Source organism: Manacus candei, unplaced genomic scaffold, assembly GCF_025592945.1.
Source record: "Manacus candei isolate 608988 ecotype Guabito, Panama unplaced genomic scaffold, ASM2559294v1 h1tg000035l, whole genome shotgun sequence".
NCBI classification, from domain to species: Eukaryota; Metazoa; Chordata; class Aves; order Passeriformes; family Pipridae; genus Manacus; species Manacus candei.
The window spans coordinates 980,433-991,971 of record NW_026138083.1 but is presented as its reverse complement, the minus strand read 5'-3'; the positions used below and the strand labels follow the sequence as shown (position 1 = coordinate 991,971).

The window sequence follows — 11,539 nt, the reverse complement described above, 5'->3', positions numbered from 1 at the left end:
CCAGCCCAAACCATTGTGGGATTCCGCGATCCACCCTCGCCCACGTGATGCCAACACCGACCAGGGTTTGCTCGGGGCGGCATCAGAGCTTGGCTCTGTCCTGGCAGCCCGGACCTTCCCACGACCCAGCTCCTATTCCAAGGGCTCGTCCATCTATTTAAAGCACACGGAGAAGGGGAAAAATGCACTGGAAGCGTCGCGCGTGCGCGGGGGAGACGGCGCCAAATATTCCGTCTGCTTCAGAGGCCGATGGCCAGGGATCCCACGGCTCCTCGGTTCGGTTGTTTTCCTTCCCCGTTTTAGCAAGACGTGCCTGCAAACTCTCGGACCCTATTAGGGGTTAGAAAACCGTCTGCAGGGTTGAGGGAGTAAATCAAGCCCTTGAAAAACAGCAGCAAAAAAAAAAAAAAGGCAGGAACGGGGCGAGTTTTTCCCGTAGAAAAGCGTCACCAGCCAGAGCAGCCGAAACTTTGGGATGGGAGCTCGGAGCCGGCCGTGCCGGGGGGAAGGGGAAGACAGCGAGGGACCAACAAGCAACCGGGAGCAGAACCACGCTACAGGAAGCCGTGGCCTCCGGTGATAAATAGGAGACCCGGGAGCACAGGATGCGCGTAGGGCGAGCTCGGCGGGACGAGGGGATGTGAGCCGGCGTTGCCGAGTCCCTGTGTCCGTGTGTCCGTCCGTCCAGCCGGAGGGATGGCCGTGGCCTGGCTGCTGCTGCTGCTGCTGCTGCTGGCGCTGGCGGTGCCGGGCTCTGGCGGGGAGGAGGCGGAGGTGGTGTGCGCCGACAACGCCTGCTACACCCTGCACCGGGATGAGCTGGACTGGAAGGGCGCCCAGGAGCGCTGCCGGCACAACGGCGGCAACCTGGCCAGCGTGGGCAGCCCTGGCGAGGCCGCACGGCTGCGGGAGCTGCTGGAGGCGGCCGGGGGGCACGGCCTGGCCTGGATCGGGCTGTGGCTGCAGCGGGGGCACTGTGTCCAGCCGCAGGAGCCGCTGCGGGGATTCTCCTGGGTGGCCGGAGGGACGCCCGGCAACTTCTCGGCGTGGGCGTCGGAGCCGTCGATGACCTGCACGAGCGCCCGCTGCGCCAGCCTGCGGCCCCACGGCCCCCACGGCCCCGCCGGCTGGGCCGACCGGCCCTGCCGCCTCCCGCTGCCCGCCTTCTTCTGCAAGTTCAGCTTCCAGGGAATGTGCGGCCTCCTGCCGCTGGCCGGGCCCGGCCGGGTCACCTACGGCACCCCCTTCGGGGTGCGCAGCTCCCGGCTGGCGGCCGCGCCCTTCGGCACCTTGGCCGAGGTGGATTGCGAGGGGGACAAGAGCCAGGACTTCGCCGTCTGCAAGGGGACGCTGGACGGGGGGGGCTTCGCCTGGGACCCCCCCGGGCCGCTGTGCCCCGTGGCCTGCGCCCACCGCAACGGGGGCTGCCAGCACCGCTGCCTGGAGGTGCCCGGGGAGCCCCCGCGCTGCTCCTGCCACGCCGGCTACTCCCTGGCCGCCGACATGGCCTCCTGCGTGCCCGAGGATTCCTGCCACCCCAACCCCTGCCAGGGCACCTGCCGGGCACATTCCGGTGGCTTCGAGTGCGGCTGCGAGGCCGGATACACCCTGGCCCCCGACGGCCGGAGCTGCCTGGATGTGGATGAGTGTCTGTCCGGGCCGTGCCAGCACCAGTGCCACAACACTCCCGGGGGCTTCGAGTGCCTGTGTCCACCCGGCTACCGCCCGGCGGGGCCGGGTGGCCGCCTCTGCCACGACCTGGACGAGTGTGCCCAGCCCGGCGTGTGCCCGCAGCTCTGCATCAACGTCCCCGGCTCCTTCCACTGCGCCTGCCGGCCCGGCTACCAGCGCCAGCCGGGCGGGGATTCCTGCCTGGATGTGGATGAGTGCCTGCGGGATCCCTGCCCCGGGCCCTGCCGCAACTTGCCCGGGGGCTACGAGTGCGTGTGCCCGCCCGGCTTCCTCCCGGAGGAGGAGGGACGGGGCTGCCGCGCCGCAGCCACCGCCGGAGAGGAGCCCGCGGAGGAGGTCCCCGACGGCCCGCCGGGCACCGCGAGCATCCCAGCGAGCACGGGCGCCCTGTGGACCGCGAGAACCCCGCGGAGCAGGGGCGCCCCGCGGACCACGAGCATCCCGCGGACTCTGGGAGTGCCCGCCGGGGTGACGACGCCGGCGGCCCCCACGGCGGAGGGAGCGGCCCCCGGCCCCGACGAGCACAGCGCCGACGGCCCGCGGCTGCTCCTCTACTACATCCTGGGAAGCCTGGTGGCCATCCTGCTCCTGCTGGCCTTCGCCCTGGCCCTCGTGGCTTGCAGGAGGAGGGCCGCCAAGAAGGAGAAGCGCCCGGCCAAGAGCGCGGCGGATAATTATTGCTGGGTGCCCGAGCAGCCCGAGAGCCGCGGGCAGGGCGGGGAGCGCAGGTAGGAGGGAGGCGGGGAGCGCGGGGGGGTCGAAAGTGGAAATAAAAGGGAGGGGGGATGATGTTTGTTCGGGGTGCGTCTGTGCGGTGCGGTCCTGCCGCTCCAAGGGAAGAGTTAACCAAGGGGAGGAGGAATGGGGTGGGATTTGCCTGCCAGGGCTTCTCCTCGGCTCTTCGGGATCTCGCCGTGCTCCAAAAAGGCAAATTAACAGCTATGGTTCGGACTCCTAAAGGAAAACAGTTCGTTTGCAGCCCTTCCCCACCCTGTCCTTTGCCATCCCCAAAGCATTGCTCTCCCCCCCCCACTTCCACTCACGGCTGCATTCCACCCTTGGATTTGCTTTGTTCTCTTGGAAAAGGGCTTGAAATTCGGATGTGTCTCACCGGGGTGAGAACTGGCCCCTGCAGACACAAGCAGGGTGAGCTCGAATGTTTTATTTTGGGGTTTTTATTAAAAATCTGTCACCTCAGCGCTGGGAAAACTGCTCAGCGAGGGGCCAAGGCAGCACCTGTACTGGAAAAAAAGGTAGGAGAAGCTGTGTTTGGAAGAGCCATCTACCCATTTCCAGTGTATCCTGCCTAAATCCACTTGCAAAATACAGCAAACAATGCTCTCCTTCGCAGCAGCAACCGGATGGGAGGCCGGACTTTTCCTGTTGGATCATTCTTTTTGGGTAGGATCCCTTTCCTGGCTGCTTGGGCTCCGGGCTGAGCGTATTTTCCCTCCCTCCCCGTGTAAGGAACGCGCTGGATGTTGGATATTTGCTCTTTGTTATGCGTCAAACTTGTAACTCCACCACAGCAAATGCTTTCTCAGGGCAAAGGTGCTCCCCAGGTACTTCCCCAGCTTCACGGAGCCCCTCCTGACAACGAAGCCGTTTCATCAGGAATCCTTCCCAGAATCCCGAGGGGCGCAGGGACCTGCTTCCCATCCCATCCCAGCAGCGTTCCTTCCTGGTTTATCCGCGCTCTGCGGGGGCAAAAAGGTGCTAGAAAAGAACAGACACGTGATTTTAAGGGTACAGCAGCTTCCTGAAGTTTCTGCTGGGTTCATTGTCCTTGAGGCTTAATTGCTCCAGGAGTGGGAATTGAACACAAAGGAGTTTGCAGTAGGCAGCGACCTGCATCCTGTTCTTCCAAGCATGGAGGAAAACCCTTTCCTGCTGTTATTTTTTTTCGTCTTTGGGGCTCCATTGTGAGATGAAAACACAGCACAGGAAAATGTAGCTGATAGGAATGTTTTCCATGTTCTGTCTGCGCTTTCTTTTCTCTGCACGGGCGGCTGGAGAAGGGGGACAACGCAGCAGTGGGATTCTTAGACACCCTACAGAAAATTCCTCCCCTGCCTGTGTTCTCCAAGCCAGGCACCGAACAAATTAGGCAGATTAATTACCCCGTCAAAATCAGGGGGACAGCCAACATACATCAAATTATGCCGACTCGGGATCTGTGGGAAAAGACAGCCTTAATTTTTATTAAGGTGTCCACGAACTGTTGGCTATAACAGTACAAACAAGAGAAAAGGAAGCACAGGGGTGGGATCAGAGCTGGTACAAACCTGAGGTGTGTTATTTATTCCAGAAAAAACGGTGATCCCGATTCCTGTTACAACCTCTGTGTATTCCAGAGGAATACAGAGGTGGGTCCGGCCTTGGGAAGACACTGATTTGTGCTGGAGTTTAGTCTGGGTTCTCTCTGGTGGGCTATTCCCTGATGTGCAGTTCCACCTGGATAATCTCATGGCTCCCTTTCTTCCTGCCACAAACCCAGCAGGACCATTTTGGATCCATGTGCTCCTTAGGGACTTGTCCAGGGACCAGTGAATCCTATGGGAAAAGCTAATAGGAATGGGACTGGATATTTTGGGGCTCTGTCTTACAGAGGATGCAGGACATTCATCCTGGTCCAAGGTTTTTTTTCCTCATGGAGATGAGTGTTTTATTTTCCTGGGCCAGAATTAACTTGGACTCAAAGGATAAGGTTTTCCCACCTGTGGAAAAAAGGCTGTAAGTTGCTTTCCGGATGAAACACCAATAAAACCTGAACAGAAAGTGTCTTCAATGGTTTTTAATAAACATATTCATAGAAATCTGTTGGCTTGGTACTTGGAATCCTTGTGTTTCCCACAGCAGTGGATGGTGCTCCCAAATCCTCTGTCAGGGCTCATCCCACGTGGAATCTCAGCCTTTCCCAGGCTCTGCAGTCCTGGGTGAGGCCTTTCCCTTCATCCCTACCAAGGCCACGGTGTGGGGGCACTGGGATGGGCTTGGTTGGATCCTAAACCCCTGAGCAACTTCCTAAACCCACAAGGAAAGTCCCAAACCCATGAGCAAGTTCCTAAAACCATGAGGAAGGTCCCAAGCTCACGAGCAAGGACCTAAACCCATAAGCAAGGTCCTAATCCCATGACCAAGTTCCTAAAACCACAAGCAAGGTCCTAATCCCATGACCAAGGTCCTAATCCCATGACCAAGGTCCTAATTCCACGATCAAGGTCCTAAATCTGTGAGCAATCCCTCTGATTTCAGCACAGCTCTCTATGAGGGTAGAGATCTGCTTTTTAGGGATCAAATAATAGGATGAAACCATTTTTGATGGTTTCATATCAATTACATTACATTACATTATTATTTTATATTCCATATTAATTACATTACATTACATTATTATTTGATATTCCATATTAATTACATTACGTAATATTATTATTTTATGTTCCATTGCATTCTATTCCCCCGCGGATAACTGCCAGCATTCCAACTGAGGAACCTCATCTCCAAAACGCCACAAAGACGCCAAAAATCCCCCTGTTGACACACACAGGTCAGGACAACCATTCCAAGTGCCCGATCCCAGTGTCCCTCTGCCCGCGGGGTGACAGTGACAGGGATGAGTCAGAGCCAGAGGGAAAAAGGGAAAGGTCTCGGTCCCCCGTTATCACTCCTGGAACATCTCCCAAGAGCTTTGTGTGGCAGAGGAACATAATTAATGGGTTTGAGGGGGGAGGAAAAGTTGCCTCACAGCAGGAAGGGCATTTCTGGCACCCTGAGTCAGCCCCGGGCTGGAGGCAATGCCGAGGGGGAGGTTCATCCGAATAAAAAAGGGAATTATTGAAACGTGATTAATCGCGTTCCTCCCGCCCCAATTATCTTTTTAGCCGCAAAGGTCGACCCTGCAAATGCTGTTGGTGGGGCAAGGACATCAGTGTGGGATCATTGTTTGGGAGGGCTGTATTTTTTCCTGGAAATGTTTCCCATCGCTCAGCCTTGACGAGGAATTTTTTTATCTGGTTTTACAGTTGCTTTTTTTAAAAAAAAAAAAAAAAAAAAAAGGAACAAACCAGAAATCTATTGTGGGTTTTTTTGGTTATTTTTTTTTTTTTTAATTTTCCACTTATTAAATTTGGTGTTCTTTCATTTTCTGTTGTTTGCTCTGAAATTCCACCCTTATTTCGCTGGTTTGCTTCTGAAAAAAAAAAAAAAAAAGAAGAAGTAAAAGAAGAAGTAGAAGAGGAAGAATTGAAAAAACTGAAGTGAAAATTGGGGAAGCAAGAGGTTTTACTAAAGCCAAGGAAGGTCAGTGTTACCCAGCTCTGCAGGGAAGCCCTGGGAATGATCCTGTCCTCGTTTTGAGGGGATGGAGGGTGGCTGAGCTCTCCTTGGATGAATTCTTTATCCCAGGAATGGCCACTGCAAGCTCACACATGTGGACACTAATCTGTCCCTCCGGCCTTTCTCCTTGGGCTGCATCCCTGCCTCTGGAATTAAATCCCAGGGACACTGATTTTCCAAGCGTGTGGCAGAGCTGAAGCCTTCAAGGGGATGAAAGGAGAGATAATAATTTATTGTTAGTGTTATTAAGCATTATTATTATTACCCTTTTCCCCACAGCCTCACGTGAGCTACGGGACCCACACGGGGTGGGAAGAGGGACAAGACAAACCACAGGAGTTTAATAAATAATAAATGAAGTTTTAATGAAGTAAATTCCTTGGGATGAGCCGAGGAAATAGGGATTTGCTGCTGCGTTGGGGGGATCCCAAGAGTTAATTGCAGTGACTGAGCCTTTAGGAATTAAAAACAAAAAGGGTCAAATACCTTTTCTTTGGGGTGGAGAAGCTTTGGATGTTTGGTTTTCATTTTTACTTTGCTCCTGGCTGTGTCCTGGCAGCAGAGACAGATCCCCCAGAGATAACACAGGGAATGGGACAGCTGGAGGTGCCCACAGGGAAAGGGAGATGATATCCCAGGAGTGGGACCCCCTGGTGCCCCGGGAGGAGGCTGTGGGGAAAAGGGTAATAATAATAATGCTTAATAAGGTTAATAGCAATTATTATAATTATAGAATTTTATATCGATATATAAATTATCTATAATAATTTACTGGCATATGTACATATATATTGATTTATTATTGTTGTTTAAATTATTTAGTAAATAAATTTTCCGAATATCCAACCTGACCCTCCCCTGGCACAGCCTGAGGCCATTTCCTCTCATCCTGTCCCTTGTTCCCTGGGAGCAGAGCCCGACCCTCACCTGGCTCCCCCATCCTGTCAGGGAGTTTTTGGGAGTGAGAAGGTCCCCCCTGAGCCTCCTTTTCTCCAGGTTGAGCCCCCCCAGCTCCCTCGGCCTCTCCTGCTGCTCCAGACCCTTCCCCAGCTCCTTTCCCTTCCCTGGACACGCTCCTGCTCCTCAATGTCCTTGTTTTCATGCGGAATCCAAACCGGGAGACAGGATTTGAGGTGTGAGCTCAGCAGCGCCCAGCACAGGGGGACGGGCACTGCCCTGGGCCCGCTGCCACGCTGTGGCTGCCGCACAAACAGGGTGATGACACCATTGGGGTGACGATCCCATTGGGGTGATGATCCCATTGGGGTGATCCCATTGGGGTGATGACGATCCCAGCGGGGTTCACCCGCTCTGACTCCCATCCCGGGGTGCCCTTTTGTGAAATCCAGTTGCTGTTTCCCCCTTGGCACCTGGAGAACCCCCGTTTTTCCCGGTCGCGCTCGGCCCCAGCCCGCTCCCCGGCGCGTGCCCCCGTCCATCCCGCGGGATACCCCGCTCGGCTCCCGCCCCTCCCGCTCCTCCCGGGCGGGACCAGCCGGGGAGGAGCCGTGGGGAGGATGCGGGAAGGGGGGGCCCCGGGGCCGGCGTGGGCGGGTGGGAGGGGAGGGGGGGACGCGTCTGGCCGGGATTCACCCGCCGCAATCACTCCCCGTCCCTCGAGGCGCTTCCTTCCCCCGACGGGGCGGGCGGGCGGGCGGCTATAAAGGGGGCGGGCGGCGGGCTCGGCCATGCCAGAGCTCCGCGGCGGCGCCGGCCGCCCCCTCCGCCGGCCATGCGGCGGCTCCCGCTGCTGCTGCCGCTGCTGCTGCCGCTGCTGCTGCCGCTGCTCGGGATGGGGCTGGGAGCGCCGGGCGAGCCGGGGGAGCCGGAGCCGCTCGCCCCGTCGGGCGCGCAGTGCCTGCAGCACGCGTGTTTCGCCGTGTTCTGGGGGTCGCGCCCGTTCGCGGCGGCGAGCGCGGGGTGCGAGCGGGGCGGGGGGCACCTCATGACCGTGCGCTCCACCGTGGCCGAGGAGGCGATCGCGCTGCTGCTGCAGAACCGCGGCGGGCGGCTGTGGCTGGGGCTCAGCCTGGCGCCCTCCCTGCGCTGCACCGAGCCCGCCCGGCGGCTCCGCGGCTTCCGCTGGGTCACCGAGGACAACCGCACGGACTACACCAACTGGGCGCCGTCGGGGCCGCGCTGCGGCGAGCGCTGCGTGACCGTGTCGCGGGAGCTGCGCTGGGAGGAGCGGCGCTGCGAGGACCCCGCCGACGGCTTCCTCTGCGAGTACAACTACGGCAGCAGCTGCCCGCTCCTGCCGCCCGCCGAGGGGCTCCCCGTCAGCTACACCACCCCCTTCGGCGCCCGCGGAGGGGAGTTCCTGGCGCTGCCGCCGCGCAGCGTGGCCTCGGTGCCCGCCCTGGGGCTGGAGCTGCGCTGCGACGAGGACGGCGAGGGCGGGCGGCTGCGCTGGGGCCGCGCCGAGCCCGGAGCGTGGCCGTGCCGCCTGGGAGGCGGCGGCTGCGAGGGCGCCTGCAGCGAGGGCGCGGGCGGGCCGCGCTGCTCCTGCCCCGACGGCGCCGTGCTGGGCCCCGACGGGCGCGGGTGCCGCTCGCCCTGCGCGGGGGCGCCGTGCCAGCAGCACTGCGTGGTGTCCGGCAGCTCCTTCGTGTGCATGTGCGACGCCGGGTACCACCTGGGCGCCGACGGCAGCTCCTGCGAGGACAACGACGACTGCGCCAGCGAGCCCGGGCTCTGCGAGCAGCTCTGCGTCAACACCATGGGCGGCTTCGAGTGCCGCTGCTACCCCGGCTACAGGATGGTGGACGGGCACTGCCAGCGCGAGTCCCACTGCTACAGGGCGCCCTGCGAGCAGAGCTGCGAGGACGTGCCCGGCGGGTACCGCTGCGGGTGCTACGACGGCTACGCCGTGGACCCGCAGGACCCCGCGCGGTGCCGGCTGCACTGCAGCGACAGCCAGTGCCCGCCCCAGTGCGACCAGTACGGCGAGGGCTGCGAGTGCCCCGAGGGCTTCCTGTTGGACGACGACAATCTCTGCGTGGACATCGACGAGTGCGACATGAACTACTGCGAGCACAACTGCACCAACCACCCCGGCGGCTACCAGTGCCACTGCCCCGCCGGCTACCGGCTCGTCAACGACCTCGACTGCGCCCCGCTCCCGGAGCAGGACGCGGAGGGACCGCCGTTCTCGGGGGATTTCGAATCCCAGACGCTCCCCCCCGACACGGCCGTCCCGCGGACGCCTGCGCCCAGCCGGACCCCACCGAAGGCGGAGCCCCTCCACCCCGGTGCCCTGGTGGGCATCGCGGTGGGCGCCGCTTTGACCGCCCTGGCCCTGCTGGCTCTGGGCTACCACCTGGCAAAGAAGCGCTGCCGGCCCCCCGCCACCATGGATTACAAGTGCGGGGGACCCCACGAGAAGGAGCTCGGGCTCCAGCCGGTCGCCTCGGGCTGTGCCGGCCCCGCACAGAAACTGTAGGGACTGCGGGCAGGACGGAGAGAGGGAGGTGGACTGAACTGGGTAATATTTACAACCCCCCCCCCCCCACCACCACCACCACCTCGCCCCTGCTGCAATTTTTTAATGACAATTTGGGAAAAGCTGTGATCAACCCACTTCTAAAAATACTCGCTGCTTTCCAGCCGGCTCTTGGAACGCTGGCGCCAGAGAGCCAGGAAGGCAGAACGCGCGGAGGCTTCTCCGTTCTTGCTCTGTTCGTTCCTGCTCCGTTCATTCCTGCTCCGTTCCCGCTCCCTTCGCAGGCGGCAGCCGGCATTCAGCTTTCCTTTTCCCGAGCCAGTGGTGGGGAAAAGCCCCAAGGAAAAACGCAGGAGGGGCATCTCCGTCTGGAACTGACTCTAAATCCGCGTGGACCCTCTGACTGACTCGGTGGGGACTGTGGAAGGTCGCCCGGCCCCCAACCCCTCTCCCTCGGGCCGGGCTGCAGAGGATGGTTTTCCGGGACTGGGAGGCTCCTGCCTTTGTCTGGAGTCGGGTTAATTTGTTTTAAACTGATGGCCGATGGAAGCAGGAGCAAAGATGTTGTGGGCAGCACTTTATGTGGCCCCTCTGCCCCCCCGTGTCTGCACCGTGTCCCCCCCATGTCGTGCCTCATCCCCGAGCACTTTCCACCTTAAATCACTGGTGGCAGCGGCGACCCAGCTGAGTGTCACCCGGGGGGGGGGGCTAAAATGCCTGATTCTTGTTCCCTCAAGTTATTTTGGGGCTCTCTGGGGGTGTGTGGAGGTTAAACAGGGACACGACACTGCCGGGGTGGGTTTTTTTCCGTGTCAGGGAAGGTTTGTGGCACTGCGGAGCCTCCTGTTCCCCACCCAATTCCTTCCCCGATTTCCCACCCTGGTTGCATTTAAACGGATTCAAGGTGTTTTTACAAACCCACTTACGACCCCTCCTGCCCGCAGGGATTTTTCCTGTTTTCCCTTGACCGGGGCTGAGTCTAATCCATGCTGGAACTCACAGCGAAACATTCCCACGGGGGCAGGATCCCGCCCGCTGCCTATTTTCCAGCCACGGCCTGGAGGGGGGGAAATCTGGAAAAGGATGTGTTTTTCCAGCTCCTTCATTCCATGGGGGTCCTGCTCCAGCAGCTGTGGTGGGGTGAAGCCGGCGGCTGCTGGTGGGAATGTGGGAGTGGGTGCTGACAGCTTTATGCCAGTGAAATATCATCCCAGAGCAGCAGTTTGCTTTCCCACAGGAAGTTTTGTGGGCCCAGGGTCAGAACTGGGGGGTTCTGTTCCCCCACACCCCCCCTCACATACTGTGAACTCACTAACATGCAACATCCCCCCTGGAATGCTGAACTTACATGTCAAATTCCAAGGAAAATCAAAATAGTTGTGTGAACTGTGGGTTTCCTAAAAGGTTGTTGCCCCTGGGGCCGGGTAACTGAGGGTCCTGTCAATAGGCAATTAGAGGGAATGATTTATTGCAAATACAAGTCTGTGGCAGGTTTATTTTGGAACAATTTGCTTGCAATGGAAAGGAGGGATGGAGCCGTCTGCATTATCTATAGAAATGGAGCAATATCAACATATGAAGGAGTCACTTAAGAAAATATGTAAGGAGAAGAAAGAAAGAAAGAAAAAGAAGGATAAGAGCAGACAGTGGAGAGGAAAGATCCCACCCGTGGCTCCAGGGTTAATACACCTTCAGGCTCAGGTGGGAACACCCGGGTACCTCCCCTGCCTTATCCAAGTGTGGATCACACACAGCCCTCTGGAGGGAGCCCCAGAAATGAGTCTGGGGGCACCTCGGGGGTCTTTGATGGTTTATGGCCCCTTCTAAGACGTGACCAGGTTTGGCCCCAAGCCAGTTATGCCCCGTCAGAAGGGATGAGCACCTCCTGGTTTATGGGATGGCTCCTTGGGGGGAGGGAACTGGCATGATAAAAAGCATCATCCCACTTTTCAGGAGCTGCTCCTTCCTGGCCTTTTCCCCCCCCCGTCTGGCTCAAACCTCTCAGCTTGTTGCTCAAACAAAGTCGGTTTGTCGTGGTCGCCCTCCGGTGTCTTACACAGGTCAGAG

The 11,539-nt window shown here is 59.0% G+C and overlaps 2 protein-coding genes across 2 annotated transcripts; both read left to right on the top strand.

Annotated features, from left to right (window-relative positions):
- The first annotated feature begins 440 nt into the window (after window positions 1-440).
- CD93 (CD93 molecule) lies at window positions 441-2,424 on the top strand. The gene has a single exon (XM_051793105.1). It carries the CDS (start codon window positions 697-699, stop codon window positions 2,422-2,424), a length of 1,728 nt encoding a protein of 575 aa, XP_051649065.1. The 5' UTR covers window positions 441-696.
- A 5,318-nt stretch (window positions 2,425-7,742) lies between these two features.
- THBD (thrombomodulin) lies at window positions 7,743-9,607 on the top strand. The gene has a single exon (XM_051792760.1). It carries the CDS (start codon window positions 7,763-7,765, stop codon window positions 9,470-9,472), a length of 1,710 nt encoding a protein of 569 aa, XP_051648720.1. The 5' UTR covers window positions 7,743-7,762; the 3' UTR covers window positions 9,473-9,607.
- Window positions 9,608-11,539: the final 1,932 nt, after the last annotated feature.

Coding starts and splice junctions, on each gene's coding strand:
- CD93 (XM_051793105.1), top strand. CDS start 697: ATGGCCGTGGCCTGGCTGCTGCTGCTGCTGCTGCTGCTGGCGCTGGCG.
- THBD (XM_051792760.1), top strand. CDS start 7,763: ATGCGGCGGCTCCCGCTGCTGCTGCCGCTGCTGCTGCCGCTGCTGCTG.